This window comes from Mustela nigripes, chromosome 6 (genome assembly GCF_022355385.1).
Source record: "Mustela nigripes isolate SB6536 chromosome 6, MUSNIG.SB6536, whole genome shotgun sequence".
Lineage (NCBI taxonomy): Eukaryota > Metazoa > Chordata > Mammalia > Carnivora > Mustelidae > Mustela > Mustela nigripes.
This window is the reverse complement of record NC_081562.1, coordinates 57,867,907-57,889,985: the sequence shown is the minus strand read 5'-3', so window position 1 is coordinate 57,889,985 and position 22,079 is coordinate 57,867,907. Positions and strand designations below refer to the sequence as shown.

At 40.4% G+C, this 22,079-nt stretch overlaps 2 protein-coding genes across 6 annotated transcripts in view; one reads left to right on the top strand and one right to left on the bottom strand.

Annotated features, from left to right (window-relative positions):
- Window positions 1-1,432: 1,432 nt before the first annotated feature.
- On the bottom strand, window positions 1,433-18,469 carry PDE6H (phosphodiesterase 6H). 5 transcript variants are annotated; one of them, XM_059402657.1, is made up of 4 exons: window positions 18,342-18,469; window positions 6,299-6,472; window positions 5,000-5,040; window positions 1,433-2,380 (listed from the first exon to the last, which is right to left on the bottom strand). In XM_059402657.1, the coding sequence occupies exons 1-4, from the start codon at window positions 18,365-18,367 to the stop codon at window positions 2,304-2,306; spliced, it is 318 nt and encodes a 105-aa protein (XP_059258640.1). In that variant the 5' UTR covers window positions 18,368-18,469; the 3' UTR covers window positions 1,433-2,303. The 5 variants fall into 5 exon arrangements, with proteins under 5 accessions (XP_059258640.1, XP_059258638.1, XP_059258641.1 ...); XM_059402655.1 differs by lacking the exon at window positions 18,342-18,469 and adding an exon at window positions 14,423-15,150; XM_059402658.1 differs by lacking the exon at window positions 18,342-18,469 and adding an exon at window positions 10,860-10,972.
- The window catches only part of ARHGDIB (Rho GDP dissociation inhibitor beta), a 36,029-nt gene continuing 22,280 nt past the window's right edge, over window positions 8,331-22,079 (top strand). Inside the window, exon 1 of the mRNA XM_059402654.1 lies at window positions 8,331-8,349. The gene's annotated coding sequence lies outside the window, so the exon portion shown is untranslated. The remainder of the gene's footprint in view (window positions 8,350-22,079) is intronic.

Below are 22,079 nucleotides of genomic sequence, written 5' to 3'. Positions count from 1 at the left end.
GCTCAGTGGGTTAAGCCTCAGGGTCCTGGGATTGAACCCTGCATCGGGCTCTCTGCTCAGCAGGGAGCCTGCTTCCCTCTCTGTCTGCCTCCCTGCCTACTTGTGATCTCTGTCTGTCAAATAAATAAATAAATAAATAAATCTTAAAAAAGAAAATAGTCCCTTTGTTTAAACTTCTTCAGTTACTCTGAGTGTGGCATCTCTGCTGCCAGGACTTTGATGGGGACCATGATTTACCTTTATCTCTTTCCTAGGTGCCATTTATATAAGAAGGGCTTTCTTGTTTCTTATTAGAAATAAAAAAAAAAATGGTAGATGTAGAATTAGAGATGGAAAGAATAGGATTCTGGGATTTGAATAGCTTTCAATTTATCTGTTCCAGTGTACCGCCAAATGCCAGAATACTTCATAAAATATATCTACTTCATCCTGATCATTACAACTTCTCAAATATTTGCTGGTAATGATCATTTCCCCCCTCTAGGCTAAATATTATCCTTTCCTTCAACAGTTCTTCATGTAGCAGGGTTTCTAGGTCTTTCTCCAGCCTGGCCATTGAGTATGTTTCTCTGGGTGCATCTTAAAATGTTTAGAGAAACATTTGCAAAGTAAGCCAAATGTGGACCAGAGTCTCACCTAGCTGGACAAGAACCAGGACTTCCATCACCAAGAGGCATATGGGAATGAAAGAGGCTCAACCCGGGGCCCTGGCTATCAAATGGAACCACCGCCGGACAGAAAACAGGGACATGGGCAGAGGTTGGGGTCCCTCCTGGAGGGGGAGGCACACGTCCAGGCTTCTCTTCCTGCGTGTCACTATTCTACTCTTGAATTTATATTTTATTTTTTCTTCTGTACTTTTTCTTTTCTGCTAAGGGGTGGGGGTGGGGGGACAGAAATGGAACTCTAATCAGGTGAAGAATTAAAAAAAAAAAAATAGGAGTGCTTTAAATTCCCATGGTCTGGAAGTCCACAGTCTCCTTTCCCCACACTAATCTAGATGCCTTCCTTGGGCTTCTAGTCTTCTGGCTAGAGGTCAGTAGGTCATTTGTGCAAAACGGTGTGGAGCCTGTAGCACAAGACATTTTCTTGAGTGTGAGCTCCTTGAATTCTCTTATTTAGACTCTGCAGGCCTCAATACCATGGAATTATCACCACCTCAAACCTTATATTATCTGATTCAGGCAACCTAGAGGATCCAAAGGGAGAAAACTTTGTCCCAAATTACAGAGTAACTTACTGGTCAAGTCAGGATTGGAACCCAGATCTCTTTCCTCTCTATAATCCCGCCTCTCTCTTTCCTCTCTATAATCCCACCTCTCCTTTCAGTTAATTTACTCCATTCTTTCACCACAGATTACAAAACTGAAATGAAGAAATTAATACAGCCCGTACCCAAAGCATCCAAGTCAGACAGAGGCAGGCTTTGAATTGCACAATTGCCTTGAAAGTATTGAGGAAAGATAGTTACGTACACATTACATTTGACACAACCTCCACGGTGAAGCAACCCATCATTTTATCTAGAGGGTTCAACCCCCTGTCCTTTGCATCTAAGTCTAAACTTTCTAGCATCTAAATCTTTTCAATCAGCTGAGACAAGGCAGGGAGAGGAAGGCTCACATTATCAGATTCCTGAGTTTGAATCTCCAGTCTTCCATCAAACATAAGGCTGTCCAATTTGTACAAGCTGCTTAGGACCTCAGGGATGACCCAGTTCCATAAAATTAAGACCCAGAACGTGCACGATTCACAAAGTTACAAAGCAGAATCAGGGCTTGACTCTTCCTCCCACGCTCTTTCATATGCCCTGTGCTTGTTTCTTTGTTTAATTGGCTCTCAGAACAGGGTATCAGATATTTGCATACAGCATTTACTACAGCTGCATCATCAGATTCAAGGTCAGTATGTCCTTTATTAAATGAGAAGGGGAAGGGAGTGACATAAATGTTATCTTTAAAAGCTGCTACTAACTACAGGGAATGCCTTTAAATAGATTTGAAGGACTTCAAAAATAAACAATATTTAGAGAACTATGGATGAATTCTAAGCAGCTGATAAGAAAAGGTGGTCAAGTTTGAAATGATTGAACAAGTCTATCTGCATCCACTATTCTGAGCTGAACTATATGGCAGGAGAGGGTCTGACGCTAAGAGAGCTCTTTGCAGCAATTTAGGGGAAATGACTGTCAGCGGAAGAAACCACTTCCTAACAGCTGAATTTCAAGACTCTGGCAGATCAATAGGGCAAAAGGAATTAAAACTACAGCAGCTGCTGTTGAGAATGGCAGAACCTCTGGTGCCTCAGATGATCCCAAACTGAGCAAGCTCATGCAGTTCCAAGTGGCTGAATGCCTCCCAGGGACAAATCACCGTGATGTCTGCAAGAGAGGGAAGAAGAGCTTGTAAGCCAGCCTCACTGACCCTGCCCCCCAGAGCCTTGAGAAGCCTTCTTGTGCTCCAGAAGACATCCTTTGGCTGGAGACACCTCACTCCTCTCTCCCATTCATTGTCTCAGTAACCAGAAAGTTACCTATAATTGCCCTTAGCCCAGGAAGGATTAGACTGACTGCCTAATTAATCCCTTGCACGGTTCTGATGCCCCCCACCCCAGGTAGGTATCTCCATTGGTTTCATTCTGTAGCTCTTTGGAGAGGTGACCCAAGGCTTTTGACTGGAGCTAGCATGAGGGGGTGCAGGTCACTGATCAAACAGGTCTCCTCAAAGCACAATGACTATGGAAAGAACACAAGTGGAATTCTAGTCAGGCCAAGAGTTAAAATGAGAAATAGAAGCATTTTAAATTCCCATGATCTGGAAATCCACTGCCTTCTTACTCCCTGCCCATTCAGATGCATTCCTTGGGCTTCTCTGACTCACTCTTTAGTTCCTTTAGATTTTGAAATGCCTAATATATCCAGTTGCATACTGAGAAGTAATCTCAAGGCATCTACTAATCCAATTTTTTGCTTCAGGCAATAAAATATCATTATCCCTGAATTACAGAGAAGCTGACTGGAACCCAAAGAGATTAAATACCTACCAAAAGAAAAAAAAATCAGAGTGGGATTAAAACCAAGCCAAAGATCTCAGATCTCCCCTCAGTATAAAGCTCTTTCTAGTGTTCCAAATACGTTGGCAGAGTTAAGCATATCCTCCAGAGCCCAAAGGAAATCTGCTGGTCTTATGTAGTCTGGCCAAAATACAGAAGCAGTTGATTTAGGAGAATAGCAAATGAGCTTTAGAAAATAGCTGGAAAATGTATTTGAGCTCCCAGGAGTGACATTTGACTGTAAAAAGCAAATACACTAAGAACTGCCTGGTAAGGACACTGATTACTAATCACACCATTTATCAAAAGTGTATTGGATGAGTTGAAAATACCTTCACTCAAAAACCTGCACAATGGGGCACCTGGGTGGCTCCATTGGTTAAGCATCTGCCTTCAGCTCAGGTATTGGGATTGAGTCTCACATCAGGCTCTCTGCTCATTGGGAAGTCTACTTCTCCCTCTCCTCACCACCCTCCTCTCAAGCTCTGTCACTTGCTATTTCTCTAAAAAATAAATAAATAAAAATATTTTTAAAAATACAAAAAATACAAACTCTCACAGTGGTGTTTATAGCAGGATTATTTATACTTGTGAAAATTTGGAAGCAACAAAATGTCTATTTTTTTTTAGATTTTATTTATTTATTCGACCTACAGAGGTCACAAGTAGGCAGAGAAGCAGGCAGAGAGAGAGGAGGAAGCAGGCTCCCTGCTGAGCAGAGAGCCCGATGCGGGGCTCAATCGGGACCTGAGCTGAGGGCAGAGGCTTTAACCCACTGAGCCACCCAGGCGCCCCAACGATTTGTCTTTTAATAGGATAAGCAAATTGTGATACAGCCATAGAATGAAATATTATTCTGTGGTTAAAAAAAAAAAAAAAAAAGAACTATCCAGCCATACAGCCATATAGGACGTGGAGGAAACTTACGTGAATAAATATTGCTAAGTGAAAGAAGCCAGGCTATAAATCTATAGACTGTATACTTCTAACCATATGACAATCTGGAAAAGGCAAAATTTTTTTGAAAGTAAAATGATTTGTGGTTATCAAGAGTTTGTGGAGGGTGGGAGAAAGGATGAGCAGGTAGAACATGGGGGATTTTTAAGACCTCTATTCTGTATGTACCTGTAGTTATGGAAACACAACACTGTGCATCTGTCAAAACTGGACGACACAAAGAATGGATCCTAATATAAGCTATGAATGCTCACTAATAATGATGTTCCCAACACCGGCTCATCATTTACAACAAATGCACCACACCAATGCAAGATGCTGATAATAGGGGAAGCTACGTACAGGCGTATGCAGGAGCTCTACACTTCCTGCTTAAGGTCTCTGCAAACTCAAAATAGCTCTAAAAAATACAGTTTAGTATTTTAAAAGGGAAGAGCCAGTCATTTTCATTCATTATCCAACAAATCCAATTATTCTAGCTAACTGAAAAATCTTGGATTGGGTACGTTCAGTGTGTAGGCCCTGTTCTGGGTGCCAGAGCATCTGGGAAAAGAGGACGGTGGTTAGGGAGTGCGTTGTCTGGTAGAGTGAAAAAGTTCTCCAGGCTCCTCCCTTGCTTCCAATACCTCACTCTGCGGCCTCCTACTGTAGCTTCATTCCTTTTTGTCTCAGATTTCTCTTCTGAAGAAATGATGAAGTTGGGATAGACAAACGCTGAGAATCTTTCTACCATGAAAGTCTACAACTTGATGTCCTCAAGCATTGTTTAACAGAACAAGAGGATTTAGTATCTTTGGGCCTTAGCTTGATTTCTATTAGAGTTTTTGCCTCAGGGCACATGTGTATTTACTGAGGTGATTAAGCTAACCCCCCACACTTCTATGTCTTCAAGGATCTGCTTGCTGCCTTAGCTATTTCACTGCCCTTTGAGGCCTAAAGAATAGATAGTGGTGAAATTCTAAGTGAAAGTCCACAGTCTTGGGAGGCTCACCTGTTCCTAGCCCCTCCATGCCTGGAATGTCATCTCCAAACCTATAGAGAGAAAAAGAAAAATTAGCTGATATCAGAGTGAAAGGATCCTGAAATGTCTCCTACTGACAGCTTCCTGACTAAGGGGGCAGGAAGAGGTTTAAGTTTTTGTCTTTGAGAAATATTTTATTTGCATTGACCTAGGGAAAAGACAAAGTGACTCAGGCTGGTTTCAGACAGTGTGTCTCTGTGGTGAGATTTGCCCCTCATAAAAATCTAGCCTAAGACAACTGAGAGCTAACTAGAACTATCCCTGGGGAAATTTAGTCAAGCTCCACTTTTAAAAATAGAAAATAGAATGGAAGCTCCTGGGTGATTCAGTAGGTTGGGTGTCTGCCTTCAGCTCAGGTCATGATACCCAAAGTTCTGGGACAGAGTCTCACATCAGGCTGCCTGCTCAGCAGGGAGCCTGCTTCTCCTTCTTCTGCTGCTTTCCCTGCTTGTGCTCTCTTGAGCTCTCTGTCAAATAAATAAATAAATAAAATCTTAAAAGGAAGAAAGGAAGGAAAGAAGGAAGGAAGGAAGGAAGAAATTGGAATGAAAACACAGTATGAAAGACATTAAAATGATTAATTCATCTATTTGGTTAGCAGTACAAAAGCATTTATCAAGCATTTACTATGTGCCAGGCATTGTATTAAACATAGAATTAAGAAAAAAATGAATTTTCTCTGAGGAACTTCAATCTCAGAGAACAGATGTAAATAAATAAATGTAATGTAAAACAATAGAGGTTATCGCAGCTGAATGTATGAAATGCAGACATGGAAGTCATGATCACATTTGTCTAAGAGAGTCAGTAATGGCTTCAAAAGAGAAATTAACATATGAATATATATTAAAGAATAAATTGGATTTTGCCAAGAAGAGAAAGAGAAAAATAAAGAATTGAAGACTTAACATTTGAAGCCATAAAAATAAACTCTGCGTTCTGGAAATGGCCTGTGTTTTAGTATTCCAAATTAAACCACAGGGTGTACTGGTGAAGAGGAGTGGTCAAGAAAAGTCTGGAAGGTCAAGTCAAAGGTTGCTATGACCGGCTCCATTTGTCGTTTTAAATGTCACCACAGCCTGGGGGGTGAGAGAGAAAGCATCCCGGGGCTAAAAACTAATTGATTCAGTAAAGACTGTGGTAGAGAGGAAAAGAGAGGATGGGGTAGAAATCTTTCTAAGTCTATTTAATATTGGGAGCATTAATTTCTCAAAATCAAAGCAGGCTTGTGGGGGAAAAAATAGAAAGTCTTTTTCATTTTGGTCTTACCCTTTAACACCTTTCTTAGGAGGCTTGCTTTTGAATTGGCGAGTCTGTCTCTGCTTAAACTTGGGGGGCCCCTTGCGTGGGGTAGTGGGACCCTGGTTTGAAGCTGGAGGAGCCAAAGTAGTGTTGTCGCTCATTCTGATGTCGTTGAGTGTCTGATGGTTCTCTTTCAGGTTCCTTAGATGATGAGAGGGGAAAAAAAAAAAAAAAGATTCTTCAGGGTACAGGGACCATTGCTTCTTAGACCCTCACCGGAAAAGTCAGAAAAGCTCAGGACTTCTTCTTGTCTCAAAAGGGAAGAATCAATCATTTTTTAAAGAGATTTTCAAGAAAATATGGTATAAATCAATCACTCAATGTAGTGGAATGCAGACTGACAACAGATAGATTGCAAACGAAAAATCTAGATAGATGTGTTGTTTCAATAAATTATCACGAGCTTTCCATGTGAATCTATTATGATAAGTACTTCCCATTCTGTGATCATCATCTGTGAAGACAGAACAATGGACTGAATGCTATCTATAGTCTTTACAGCACTGATATGTTCTTTAAGTTTAATATATTTTCCACCCTACTACACAATAGCCTGACTCTTAATGTTTATTGCCTCACATTTTATGGGCTTTTTATTTTACAGTACCTAACACTGTTTAAGCCGTGTGTAATCAAGATACTCCTCTCCTAGTTCTGGGAGATAACAAGGAGAGCTCTGAACCAGGGACACTAACACCCGTGTAGTATGAGATACATCCCAGTACACACACACACACACACACACACAAGAAAATCAATGGAGGATGATTCAGGAGTAGGTTTATGCTTTAACTCCATATTCAGACATGAGGTTCTTTAATCACCCATTTCTCTGAAATATTCAACATTTTCTCCTATCCAAATCATGGACTTATCCAATATGATTTTCACAGACTTTGATGTTAGCTGTAGAAACGTACATTGTCATTCTTCAAGTACAAATAGGGATGTCTTAACAAGATAAAATTTAAAAGTAAATATGCTAAGCTAAAGGATGACTTTTCTTCTTTCTCTTTTCTATCACAAAAGTTGATAATACTTCTCCTAGGAAGGAAGAGTCTAAAAAGCTCCAAAGAACTTCTAAGTACCCCTAATCTCTTACCCTGAGCCAAACACTTCCATGCTCTGCTACCTGGAAGATTTATTTATTTATATGATCTATAAATTATAGACTTATGCGAATATTCTCAGCTTCAACTCTCCCTGACTATCTTTGACCCATGCTAATTATCTTCCTCTTTCTCCACCACACTGAACATGCCTCAAATTTTATATTGTATGACTTCAAGTTCATCAACTTTTTCTTATTACTTTCAAAATCAATTTAAATTATTATCCTGGCCTAAGAGATATTTATTTCCTTTTCTTCTTTTCCTCAATTACTATTTTCATTTTCTCCTGCTAGTTCTCAACTTTTTCCATAGAAACGCATTGACTAATCTGTGAGTGGGTACCAGGGATGGCAAACCTGGCCAGGTTTACTTGCTTATGCCACGGATCTTGTCTTATTTCCCCACTGGAATGTGCTCCAGTGGGCTTATTTTTCCATTTTTGTTCATTTCTGTCAAAACCTAGAATAGTGCCTGGCACATAGCAGATGTGCTGTATATATTTGTTTAATCGTTAAATAAATAAATGGAAACATTGAACTACTACCTCGAACTTGGGTGATGAGAGCCAGACCCTGTGATTTCTCCACCAAACCATAAAGAAGGCATCAGTTGGTCTTCACTTCACAAAGCTCTCAGTGGCTTTAGGAAATGGGCTGCCTGTTCGTCTGTTCACTGAATCCAGTTCTTGTGCTGTGGCCCCTCTCTTGCCCTGGTAAACACGCAAAGTTTGTGTCTCTTCCAAGTGTGGTTGGGACCATGGAAACTGCTACTGGGCAGCCAAGAGTAGCATTGTTCTCTGAGTTTATACCAGTAGCTGGCACATCCCGGCTCTGACAAAGCCACAGAGGAAAACTAGAGAATTTCTCTCCAATCAAGATTTTTGGACTTCTCAATTCTTTCAAAATAGTAAGAAAGCCCAAATTTTCCTTCTCTCATCTGGGGAGTTTACTAGATTAGGATTACCATATTTAACAAATAAGAATGCAGGACACCCAGTTAAATTAGAATTTCAGATAAATAACAAATGGGGTTTTATTATAAGTATATTCTAAATAGTTCATGGTACATACTTATACAAGAAAAATGGGGTTTTTATTATAAGTATATTCTAAATAGTTCATGGTACATACTTATACAAAAAAAATTATTTGTTATTTATCTGAAATTCTAATTTTACTGGGTGTCTTCTACTTTGATCTAGCAGTTCTATCTAGGACTCCACTGTGTCAGATCTAGAGTCTATAATATGAGGGTTTAAGGTAAACTAATCAGCCGTATTACCCTTCGGGGGCAATGCAATGTAAAGACTATGTGTTTTAGATTCAAATAGATAGTTTCAAATCTCTGCTCCACAAAAACTGTCTATGTGACCTTGGATAAATTGCATAACTTGTCTGGACCTCATTCCATCTATGAAATTAATCCAATATACCTTCTTTTTAGAGCTATGGAGAAAAGTAAAAGGCATAATATAAATAAGTGTTTGGTGAAAAGTGCTCAAAAAAATAATAACTATGTAATAGACCTTCTAGGAAGCCAACAAACAAATCTGTGATTGGGACACAGGTTCACCTGCCCTTCCTATACACTTTCTCCTGGGCGAACGGTTGAAGAGCCCTTGTCACATACCAGAGAGATGACTGTCACCAGCACTTGCTGGGTCATCTTCTGTATCCCTCCAATACCCTATTAATTTATGACTGGTCTTGAAATTCTGCCGTAAGCTTGGATTCCCTTGACAGCCCCAAAAGCAGCCCCAAAGAACTTAAAAATCACACTTGACTTCCATCTTTCCTTGATTATACTTCCCCTTTTCTCTTGTAAATTTCTTTTGCATATTTATATATGTGATTTTGAAGTCGCAGGCTCAGATGACATTCCCGTTCCTCTCTAGGTATGCATAATGCATTATATAAAGGTATTCTCTTACAAAAGCATTATAGAACAGTTGCCTCATTCGTCCCTGGATCCTCCTGATCCTCAGGGTTTGCACCATGGGTAAAAACTTTGTATTTATTATGCATTTCATGTATAATATTTCATTTTTGAGTAGATAGGACAATCTAACTCGTAGAGTGTTTCTGTCATGGATGTGTCCTCCAGTTCTCCCTGTAAAACCATTTGGGAGGAACAGAGCAAATATGACCCTTCCCTGCCTTGGAAGTTAATCTTGTCTATGCCGCATATCACCAGAGACTAAACTTATCCTGGCCATGCTTTCCTAGGAATTAAAAGGGCATCCCCAGGCTAAATAATCCTCCATCCAGTGTCAGACTTGCTTTCAGCTGTAGGAAGAAGATGTTTCCCATTTTTGTCTTCCAAAAGTGTCAAGAAATTCATTCATTCCTTTGTGAGATGGAATGGCTTTCTATTTTTAAAGCAGTGTCAGCCCTTCCCCTTTTGAAGAGTAGGAACTGTTGTTCTGCAGAAGGAAGTGGATTCAGCAGAGCAGTACGTCAAAGCACAGTTTTGTAGGGAATCAGGGTTAGTGTCACCTTGGATGCAAGGCAGCAGAGTTCAGAGTAAGAAGCTAAGGAGGATGATCATCCATAAACCCCAGCTAAGGCAGAGCAGTATCAGAAGGTCCTGAGTCAGGATCTCTGATGCTGGTATCATCACCCCCAGACTTCCAGGTCTCCCCTTCTTGGCATAGATATAGGCAAATAGACAATTCTATTGTTGGGGGGGCTAAGAGAAGGGGTGAGGAGGAGATAGGTGCAGGAGTGGTCTCCCTGCACTGATGGGGTTGGGCCAATAAATATCACCAGGGTCCTGCTGAGGCAGAGAGAATCAAATAATCTGGAGAGCCAAGGAAGACCCTAACCAAAGCCATGAAAAGACCAAAAATAAAAACAAAAAACAACAACAAAAAAAAACTCAAGTATCTTCATTCGGATTGGAACAAACAAACACTTTGGCCTCAGAGGGAGAAGGCTAAGCCACCCACACAGCACTGGGGTCATTCTGACTGCCTTTTGACTCTCTTTCTCCTTATCCTCACACTCTCATGTCCCCCCTTTTGTATTTTGGTCTCTTTCATGGACACCCTGGGAGTAAAGAACTGTTAGCTCTGTGGTCACTTAGTGCCCCAGATCCCTCCTTTCCCAGAAAACTGGGAGCCACAAAAAAGAAGGAGTCAGTGTGGGGTTCTTTCAAAATGAGTTGAGTAATCAAGTTTTGCAGCAACCTCTCAATAACCAAGTTTCACTTATTAGCTGGCTGCATGACATTATAAGGCAGTTTGGATGTATTTCCTTCATGTTTTTCCCAGTTTCATTCCCGGCCCCAGCCCAGGCCCGCTGGTTCAGTGTGCTTTCGTCCATTTCTTTATTTTAGAGCCAGATCAACCCTCCACCACCCACAAAGCCTTTCAATTTTAAAACCTACTTAAACACCAGAAGTTGAGAAATACTCACAGAGTTGAATGTTGCTCCCATAAACCGCCCAGTCGCCCTCTTCGAAGCAGATGAATAAAGGATCTATGCCTCCTGATTTATCTCCCTGTAATACCCACATGCCTCGTAATCCCACTGTTAGGAGCTTAGAGCACCAACCCACGTATAAAGAAGTTTGGAGAATAAAGGGTGAGACGGGGACAGGCGTAGGAGGTTTCCGACAAGTGAAATACTCTCACAAAACTGACTTGGGCACTCTCCTGTGAATCAGTAGGTGTTGAAACTACAAGTGCACACAACGTGCTGATATCCAGGGGCATATTCGTGGTTTGTGATTCGCAATCTCTTGTCTTCCTCCATTCCCACCACTGTCCTTGTTGTCTCCCATTCCATCCGGTTCCCTGACACACACACACCCCACCCCAGTCATACGTCAATCCCCACCACACAAGCATCATGTCATAATTCTTATGGGAATCTAGATAACTGGAAAGATAAACAAAATCATAGTGTCCCGTGCTGCAGTGGGGACACTGGGATGCTGATTGTGTGAGCAAGGACATTGAAAAGTATACGATCTCTCTCTCTAATAAGTTCTGGATATATTTCCTCAGTAAGATAGAACCGCAAATCAAAAATGACACAAAATTCAGTGGTACTTGACAGAGAAAGAGCCCAACGTATAGCTGATAACTTTTAACTGATGGCATTTATTTGAAAATTGATTGCTGAATCTTCCACATCAAAGGCTTCAGAGCACAGGGCTCGGCTACAATTCAACTCATTGGTACCCTTGGCTGCAGTCTTTCCATTATGTTGAGCCACTAGTATTAATTTGTACATCACTTTATTTAGACCTTAGTCCATAGGCTAGCATCATTAAGTTCTTTTGAGAAATTTTTCATAGAGAAATAAAGTGATTTACTCCAGACTGTGTATAAAGTTAGTAGTGGAGCCAGGATCATGGCCTAAATCTGGAAACACCTTGCATATTCTGCTATCTTTCTATTATATTATAGCAAAGCAGAATAGACCGAGATGCACATGTTGCTGGTCTCTCTCGTGCCTTGCCAGTGAATTGTAATGTGCCCTCCCTAAATTGTTACTTGTTAGAGAATTGCACTCCATAAAGTTATAGAGGAAGAAGGTCAATTTATCCTTCCCAGGCAAGATAGATTCTTAACTGACAGCCCCAAGCAGATTACATAGGCAGCTAAAAAGCTTATGTTTTTTGTTTTTTTTTTTTAATGAAAAAATAATAATAACCTTGGTCTTCACCAAAATTAGAGGAATTTTGAAGCAGCAAATGCAGTGCAGAGCCAGTAGAATATTTAGTGTCTGGATGAGTCTTTCCATTCCCACCTCTGGTCTCCATTACAATTCAGACCTCCTCTACTCTTAGAAGGCACATAGATATTGAGCTTCTTTTCTGTGAAACCCTCACCCATTCTCTATTTCTTTGCTGAAGGACTACAACTCATACAGGCAGTGAAAAGAGCAATAAGCCAAATGCTCTAGAGTATTCTTACTCAAAATGTACAAGCGTCCATATCACCCGAGTGTTTGTTAAAAATACAGGACCTCAGGGCCTGCTCCAGACTTACTGACCCAAAAGCTGCATTTTAACAAGGTTTCAAGGTGATTTGTTTGCACAGTACTGTTGTAGACCCATGTGCAGGCTTGATCTCACCACATCTCTGCTATGTGACAAGAATGCCACCTCCTCCAGCCTCAGTTTCTTCATGTCATATACCAAAATGTGCCAAGGTTCTCAATTTTTTCCATCCCAACACACTTGAGAAAGATAAACCACCTTCATTGATAACAGGATTTTCCTCACTGTTAGAGGAAGGAGGAGGGTGTTGTACCATTACACTTCTTTCCCAGGGAAAGCCAGAAGAATGGAATGTGAGGAATGAGATGTACGACCAAGTATATAGTTGGAAAAACTCTTCTAAAGTGATTTTAGGGGCACCTGGGTCGCTCAGAGGGTTAAGCCTCTGCCTTTGGCTCAGGTCATGATCTCAGGGTCCTGGGTCAAGCCCTACATCAGTCTCTCCACTCAGCGGGGAGCCTGTTTCCCCCTCTCTCTCTGCCTGCCTCTCTGCCTACTTGTGATCTCTGTCTGTCAAATAAATAAATAAAAACTTTTAAAAAAATAAAGTGATTCTAATTTAGCACTCAAGGATTTATGATTAGAAAATCCTCTAATTGCTTTAATTACTTAAAAATTTATTTTCCATCCAGTTTTGGACCAAGATGGAGTAGATATGCTTCTCCCCATTCCTGTGTTAAGTACAGCTAAAATTCCTAAATATTATATATAGAACAAACATAAGAGTATTTTAAAAGGTCAAGAGAAGAAGAGAGACCAAATAGGGAATTTAGTGCTCTAGGAACAATGTGGCAGTAAATTCCTTGAGCTCTCTTTTAGTTTTGTATATACTGGACTAGAAGGAAGAGAGGCAGCAACCCAGAAACACAAACAGGAGCAGATAAAAAAAAAAAATCCTCTCGGGCCCCTGGGTGGCTCAGTGGGTTAAGCTGCTGCCTTCAGCTTGGTCATGATCTCAGGGTCCTGGGATCGAGCCCTACATTGGGCTCTCTGCTCAGCGGGGAGCCTGCTTCCCCCTCTCTCTCTGCCAGTGTCTCTGCCTACTTGTGATCTCTGTCTGTCAAATAAATAAATACAATCTTTAAAAAAAATAAAACTCTCAAAAAGCCTACTCTTTCTAGACAAATGACCAGAAAAGATGTAATCTAGTAAGACAGAAAAAAATTAGACAAAAATCACCTTATGCCATGGGGAAAAATCCAACATCTTTTTTAGGGAAAAAAGGCCAGTTTCAAACCCATCAGCACAGGTTGAGGGTCGAGACTTCCATCCAGGCCCAGCTATAATTAGGTAAACCTACCCCCCCCCCCTACCGAAGTAGTATCAGAGAAGGCCACATAGGGATCTTAGACTTTCATTCCAACCAGTGCTAACGAGGCACCCTCTTCCTTCTTACCAGAATGGTGTCAGAGGAAGCCAAGTGGGGGATTTTCACCACTATTCAGCAATAACAAGGTAACAAGAACAAAATGAACATTTTAGACTAATACAATAACAAACACAAAAATTCAATGAATGGGCTTGACAACAGAAAGAAGACAAAAGAAAGAATCAGTGAACCTGAAACTAGAACAGTAGAAATTACCCCATCTGATTAAAAGAGAGAAAATAAATAGAAAAGAAGGAGGAGGAGGCAGAAAAGGAGAAGAAAGAGAAGAAGAAGACGACGATGACGACGACAACAGAACAACAACAGCCACCCGAGAACTTGGAAACTAAAAGATCTAACATTCATGTCATCAGAGTTCCAGGAGAGGAGAAAAGGATGAGGCTAAAATGTACTTGAAAAAATAGGCTGAAAATTTCCTAAATTTGATGAAAGACAAAAGCCTATGGAATCAAGAAGCTATCGAACCCCAATGGGACAAACCCAAAGAAATCTACACCAAAGCACATCATAATCAAGTGACGAAACTAACGACAAAACAAATTTTGAAAGCAATTTAAAAATATATATATACTATCTTACCTAGAGGTGAAAAAATGGAATGATGGAGGATTTTTCATCAGAAACCATGGGGCCAGAAGAAAGTAGCACAACATTTTTAAAGTCCTGATAAAAATAGAACTGTCACCTCTGAATTTATCCTTCAGGAGCGAAGGGAAATAAAGACATCCTAATAAAGAAAGACTAAGACAATCTATCACCAGAAAACCTACACTAAAAGAATGACAAAGGAAGTTCTTAAAACAGAAAGGAAATGATAATTTAAAAAAAAAGAAATTTTTGAACTTCTAGAAAGAAAAAAAAAATGAAAAAAGAGGAAGTGTGGGATACAAGGGGATGTGTGGAAGACAGGAAACTCAACCACATTCGGCTGGGCTTGTGGAGACCTAAAAATCGTTCAAGACTCTGTGGAGTTCTAGAGATCTGGTCAGTTTGCATCTTCAGGGACTGTACCCATTGTTCTCTGTTCCAAGTGGTTGTTCTTTCTGTTTCTCTACTACTCCTGCTGCCACTGAGTCTTAGAGGATTTGAGTAGCCAGGCTAACCACCAGGAAGTACATACTGCCTCTGGGAGACAGAAGAGTTCTACCAGTTTACTTAATTGGTGACTTGCTAGCCTCTTCAGTGGCCAGGGATTGAGAGAAGTCGACTGCTTGTAAAGGGACAAGGCGAGGGATTTTAAAGGGTGGTGGGATTATTTGGTATCATGATTGTAGCGGGAGATCTGTAACTCCCAGGATTTTTACTGTATGCAAATTTAAGAACGAAATATCATAAAAACGCTTCTAAAAATTATGTTTCATATTTATAATCCTTGGTTCTTGATACTTTCTGACAGATGGGAAAGTATTATTAATCACATACAGAGAGTTAAAGGGCAGGCACTAAGTAATTAGAAAGTAATCAAAATTTTAGCTGTCCAATAAGCTCCTTACTCAAGCACTAATCTCTAATCCTTCTTTAGTGTTTCTTAAAATACCTTTGAGTAGGAAGACACACATCAGAGACACATTTCCTCTACACTTGGATTCTCCTAGACCAGGATTCCCACTCTGATGAATACACAGTGGACCCCAGAGAGGAATCCCCTAAATGTGAAGAAGGAAGGTACAAGGCTCTCCCCCATCTTCTCCTAATGTCCAATAATATTTATGCCTTTTCCAGAACAACATTGTTAATCTTGAAAAAAATAACCTATTAATTAAAAATACAATACTTCCTTTCAGAAAATAGGAAGTGGGAACACTACTAAACTCATTTAATTAAGCCAGTTTTACCCTCATAAAATATTTTAACACTAAAACCAAAGGCAATAAAAAGTAAAAATACTGACCAATCTCTCATAAATTTAGATGTAAAAATTCTTTTTTTTTTTTTAAGATTTTTTTTTTATTTATTTGACAGAGATAGACAACAAGAGAGGGAACACAGGCAGGGGGGAACAGGAGAGGGAGAAACAGGCTTCCTACTGAACAGGTAGCCTGATGCGGGGACCCTGAGATCATGACCTGAGCCAAAGGCACAGGCTTAACAACTGAGCCACTCAGGTGTCTCTAGATGTAAAAATCTTTATCTTTAATGAAATAATAGCAAATCAAATACAGGAATGTACAAAAATAATAATACACCATGATCAAGTGAGATTAATTCCATGTATGCAAGACTATTTAAAGCCTAATCAACTAACATAATGCATTATATCAACAGCCTAAAGAAGAAAAATCAAATAACCATATCAATTGATATAGAAATGCACAGAAAATGCATTTTGCAAAAACCAGTGCCCATTTATGATAACTCTCAGCAAACTAGAAATAAAACTCAACTCAAAAAAAAATCTTCAAAATAAACCAGCCAACCAAACAAATAAAAAAAAAACCCCTACAGTTTACTTCATACTTAATTGTAAAAGACTGACTGCTTTTTCTCTAGGTCAGGGACAATTCAAGGATTTGTGCTCTCATCGGTTTTATTCAACATGGTACTGAAAGTTCTGGCCAATGCAATCAGGCATGAAGAAAATAGAAAGCATATAATTTGGAAATGAGGAATGAAGCCACTCCTATTTACAGATGACATGATTATCTACATAGAAAAACCTTAAGGAATCTTCATTTTAAAACTATGCTATAACTAATAAGTGAGTTTAGCAAGGTTGAAGTATATTAGACTAATACAGAAAAATCTATTGCATTTATACATAACAATGAATAAATGAAAACTAAAACTTAAAAAGTAACATCATTCACAATTGCTCTAAAAAAATGAAATACTTGGGTGTAAATCTAACAAAGCATGCACAAGACTTGTATGATTAAAAACTACTACAAATTCTGATTTCTAAAAACATTTTATGATTTTATTTATTTATTTGACACAGAGAGAGAGAGATCACATGTAGGCAGAGAGGCAGGCAGGGAAAGAGGGGGAAGCAGGCTCCCTGCTGAGCAGAGAGCCCAATGTGGGTCTCAATCCCAGGACCCTGGGATCATGACCTGAGCCAAAGGCAGAGGCTTAACCCACTGAGCCACCCAGGTGCCCCTAAAGACATTTTTAAAAGAGAGAATGAGTAAGCACGAGTAGGGCGAGCAGCAGGCAAAGAAGTAGGCTCCCCATTGAGCAAGGACCCTGATGCGGGACTCAATCCCTGAACCCTGGGATCATGACCTGTGCTGAAGGCAGACACTTAACTGATCGCCACTGAGGCACCCTACAAAATCTAATTCAAAAGAAATCAAAGCAGACCTAAACAGTTGAAAAAACACACCGTGCTTATGGATTACAGCACTCAACATAATAAAGATATCAATTCTCACTAAACTGATCCATATTTATTACAATTTCTATCAAAATTCCAGCAAGGTTTTCTGTAGACATAGAAAAGTTTATTCTAAAATGCATGGCCAAAACAAATATTAAAAGAGAAAAAAGTAGGGTGGGAGCGAATGACTCTTCCTAATGTTAAAGCGTACTACATAGCTACGGTAGTCAAAACAGTATGGTATGGACTGAGTAATAGACACGCAGACCAGTGAAACAAAGCAAAGAGCCCAAATGGAGATCCACAAAATATGCCCCATTAACTTGTGACAAAGGTACAAACGTAATTAACTGGAAGGGGGTCAGCCTGTTCGACAAATGGTGCTGGAGAATGAACATCTAAATCCTGGACAAATGAGGCTGAGCATTGACATTTTGTCCATGGACATCAGAAATAAAACAAAACAAAACGGAACCAAAAAAGTGAATCTTACACCTCACACTTTATGTACCTAAAATTCCACACCTCACTGCCACACACTGCATTAAAATTAGCTTAATGTGTATCACAGACTTAAAGGTGCAAAGTAAATCTATAAAGATTTAGGGGAAAAAAATAGGAGAAAATCCTCAGGGCCTAAGTCCTTCAGGACTAAGCAAACATGTCTTAGACGTGCCAGCAAAATTACTTAACAGGGAAATCTGATATACTTGACCTCATCAAAATTAAAACTTTCACTCTGAAAACCCTGTTAAGAGAATAAAGAGAACAATATGCTGGGAGCAAATATTTGCAAATTACACACCCAACGAAGGATTTGCCTCTAGAATATACAAAGAACTCTCAAAACTCAATACTCAAAAGGCAAACATGCCAGTTAGAAAATGGGCCAAAAAATACAAATAAACATTTCACTGTAAGAGAATATACAGATGGCAATAAGGACATAAATAGATGTTTTTCATAATCCTCCATTAGGGAAACACAAATTAAAGCCACAATGAGGAAATGAATCAAGTATGGCTCTCTGGGAGGAGAGCATTCCTGTAGAGACAACACCTGCTGAAATGGGAACCTACTTCTCCTGTAAGGATTAGCAGGGGACAGAGAACAAAAGAGAAGGGAGAGGAGTCTAGAGTGGTGCAAGGGGCACCAGTTATCGAATAACATAAAAATTACCTCAAAATTTGGCAGCTTCTAACCATCCCATGGTTACTGAGGGTCCATTCAGGAGTCCTGAAGCTAGGTGGTTCCTGGTCCGTCTTTCATGAGGCAACAGCCAGCCTGCTGGGACTGGTGGGAGGATTCACTTCCTACATAGCTCACTCGCACAGCTGTTAGCCGAATCATTTCTCACCATGTAGACCACACTGCATTGTCACTCATACGTCACTTTAGTGTCCCTATGCCATGACACCTAGCTTTCCTCAGAACTGCTGATCCAAGAGATCAAGAGAGAAGGCACAATGTCTTTTATAACATAATCTCAGAACTGACATAGCATTCAGTTCATGCCACACTTCTGCCGTGCTCTATTGGTCCCAAAGACCAAGCCTGATACAGTCTGATTAGGGTTGATAGCAGGATCATTGGAGCCATCTTGGAGATTGATTACCATAATGAGCCCACCTGCAGACCACAGCACATGTTTCCATTTTATTGTAGATGAGTTAAAGGTCCCTAGAAGTTTCAGATGGAAGGAATGATCTGGTCACGAGTGTGCTTCTTACTCTGACTACTCTGAGGAGAGTAAAGCATGAAGCTATTACGAAAGTGGATAGAACAGAGACTGTTCTAAAAGTATCTGAAGGCATGGTGATGGTAGGGCTAGCCTGCTAGCAGAGGAGATGAGAAGTAATCAAGAGGTTATATTTGAAAATAGAGCTTGCATAAGATGGAATTTTCCTAGATGTCAGCAACTTCTCTTTTTATACTCTCTTGGGGTGGTCTCATCCATTTATGTGGTTTAAGATGGTGTTTCTCAAACGTCACAACTTACTTGCAGAGTGTTTTAAAGCAGATTCCTGACTCCAGCCCTAGAGATTCTGATAGCGTGGGTCTGGCGCTGTCCTGATAATTTGCATTTCTAACAAATTCCTGTGTGAATTCCATCTGCGGAGCCACAGACCACACTTTGGGAAACCTGGTTGAAACTACTAACCATAACCTGATGATTCAGTAGTTTAGAGTTGAAATTCAGGATTATATATCTTTCTGTCAAAAATCACCTCCTAGAAGGGAGACAAACCATAAGTGACTCTTAATCTCACAAAACAAACTGAGGGTTGCTGGGGGAAGGGGGTTTGGGAGAAGGGGGTGGGATTATGGACATTGGGGAGGGTATGTGCTTTGGTGAGTGCTGTGAAGTGTGTAAACCTGGCGATTCACAGACCTGTATCCCTGAGGATAAAAATATATTATATGTTTATAAAAAATAAAAATTAAAAAAAAAATCACCTCCTAGAAATGGAATGATTGTTTTCAAACTCAACATGTCCAAACTCGAGTCATAACCTCCCTGGAGACATCTGTCTTTTCTTTCGTATTTTCCAAATCAGTCGGGCATACCACCACGGATCCTGTCATTCTTGCAGAAATCGGTTAAGTCCTCCCTCCGCCCCCTCCTCATTCTTCACATCCCTCCAATCACCAAGTCATGCCGACTCCACCTGCGTATTTCTTAGAGCTGACCTCCTCTGTCTATCCCTACTATGAATGCTGCTCTAGTTCAGGCCTGAACAGTCTCCAAACTGGTTTTGTTGCCATCAAACCCATCAACACAGCTACCAGAGTAAACTATAGAGCAAAACACAAAACTCTGCATGTGTCTCCTTTACTTTCAATGGCTCTCCATCGCTGACAGGATCAAGATCAAGTTCCTTATTTGCATAGCATGAGAGGTCTGCTGTGATGAGGACCCTGTGCCTGTCCTGCTCAGGCACATTTATTATCCTTATCTAATGTTCACTTTGAAGTCCAGCAACCTCGAGCTGCTCCTTTGTAATTCCCTGCGCACACCACACCATTGTAGGGCACTATGCCCTCGCTCATGGTTTCCCTCTCCTCAAATGCCTTCTCCTCCACCTCCAACCCTTCCCATGTCAAGTAGCTCTCCTTTGTAGACTTAGCGTTGGAATCGCTTCCTCCAAGAAGCCTTTCTTGATGTCCTTACTAACTTCTCTTGATACCTCCTGTACATTTCTTTTCCTAAGCACACACAAAAAATTTAATTTGTTTATTTCTGTCCTCCTCATTACGTTGGTAGCAACATTCTAGGACTGTGCCTTGGAAGTGGGTTTATCTCTGACCTTGTGCGCAGGTCCTGGAATATAGCTGGGTGGGAATTCTTAAGAGCTTGTTGAATTTGGAAATGAACCTTTATGCCAAGGCCACGAACCCCATCAGAGTGTAGTTCAATATGTCATATATAGTGTATATATTTACATATATACATTTATATATATACGACATATTGAATTACATTTATCATATATATATGATATAGATTCCTTTCTTATATATGACACAGAAAAATTGGTCTCAGTGACCCCTATGGATACATGATTATACTCATGGAATACCATTCGTTCTTCCCCAAGGCAACATATTAACCAGAGGAAAGAGATGGAATGGGGGTGCAGAATGTGGTCATTTCTATCTTATTTAGACAGATACATAACTACTCAAGAACTTTCCTCAATTTCTTGTACTATTCAGCAAAGTATCATGCTAGCTGCTCCAAGGAATATAAGACAATTAAGACACAGCCCTTTCCTCACACATTTTATATTTGGATGGAGAAATAACTCTACTATTCAGAAAATAATCACGTAACACAAAATAGTGCCTACTAAAGTCCTAAATTATATTGTACAAATGGTGCATGCTCTAGCTCAGAAAAAATATAACACCCTTGTCCTGGATCAATGCTGGAAAGAAGAAGAAGGTAGGTGCCTGGGTGGCTCATTTCGCTAAGCATCTCTTTTTGGCTCAGGGCATGATCCCAGGGTCCTGGGATGGAGCCCCGCATCAGGCTCCCTGCTCTGCAAGGAGCCTACTTCTTCCTCTCACTCTGCCTGCCGCTCTCCCTGCCTGTGCTTGCTCTCTCCCTGTAAAATAAATAAAATCTTAAAAAAGAAAAACAAGGTAATATATAAGGTATATATGTATTTGAGATGTGTGTAGGCTGATTGGGAGCACATAAATGAAAATAACTCGCTCTTAGTCAATTTCATATGTGGTCTGCAGTAATAAGCATCAGAATATCCTGTGGAATTGATGATGGTGATGCTTTTCTTTTTTCTTTTTTTTTTTTTAAAGATTTTATTTATTTATTTGACAGAGAGAAATCACAAGTAGATGGAAAGGCAGGCAGAGAGAGAGTGAGAGAGGGAAGCAGGCTCCCTGCTGAGCAGAGAGCCCGATGCGGGACTCGATCCCAGGACCCTGAGATCATGACCTGAGCCGAAGGCAGCGGCTTAACCCACTGAGTCACCCAGGCGCCCTCGTGATGCTTTTCTTAACCTCGATCATTTATTGAGTACTGAGCACCCTGCTGGACACTTACTCATACATCATTTCCAACCCTTCCAGCGATGCTGAAGGTTGATGTGCCTCTTTTACAGATGGGCAAACTGAGGCTCCAAGAAAAAAAAAAAAAAAAAAAAACCATGGCCCAGGGATACACTGATGGGAAGACACAGAGCCAGGACATCTGTCTAACTGTAGCTCCCCCCTCCCCACCCCCAGCCCGCTTTTGGTGCCCGGTGGATACATTTCAGAATGCACAGCTTTCAGGGTGGAAAGTCTTCTCTGAGAGTTTGTTGTCTCAACTTGGAGCCTCAAAGAAATATGTCTGTGCAAAAAGGGGAAGTGTTAACAGTCGGCCTCGGTCTTTTGTCACTTTTTGAGGTTCAC

Excerpts from the sequence above, each read along its gene's own strand:
- PDE6H (XM_059402655.1), bottom strand. The coding sequence starts at position 14,496 with ATGTTGTGCTACTTTCTTCTGGCCCCATGGTTTCTGATGAAAAATCCT. Across the intron at positions 5,041-6,298 it reads CCTAAGAAAGGTGTTAAAGG|GTTTGGAGATGACATTCCAG; the intron begins GTAAGACCAAAA and ends TTCTCTCTATAG. Across the intron at positions 2,381-4,999 it reads CATGGAGGGGCTAGGAACAG|ACATCACGGTGATTTGTCCC; the intron begins GTGAGCCTCCCA and ends CCTCTCTTGCAG.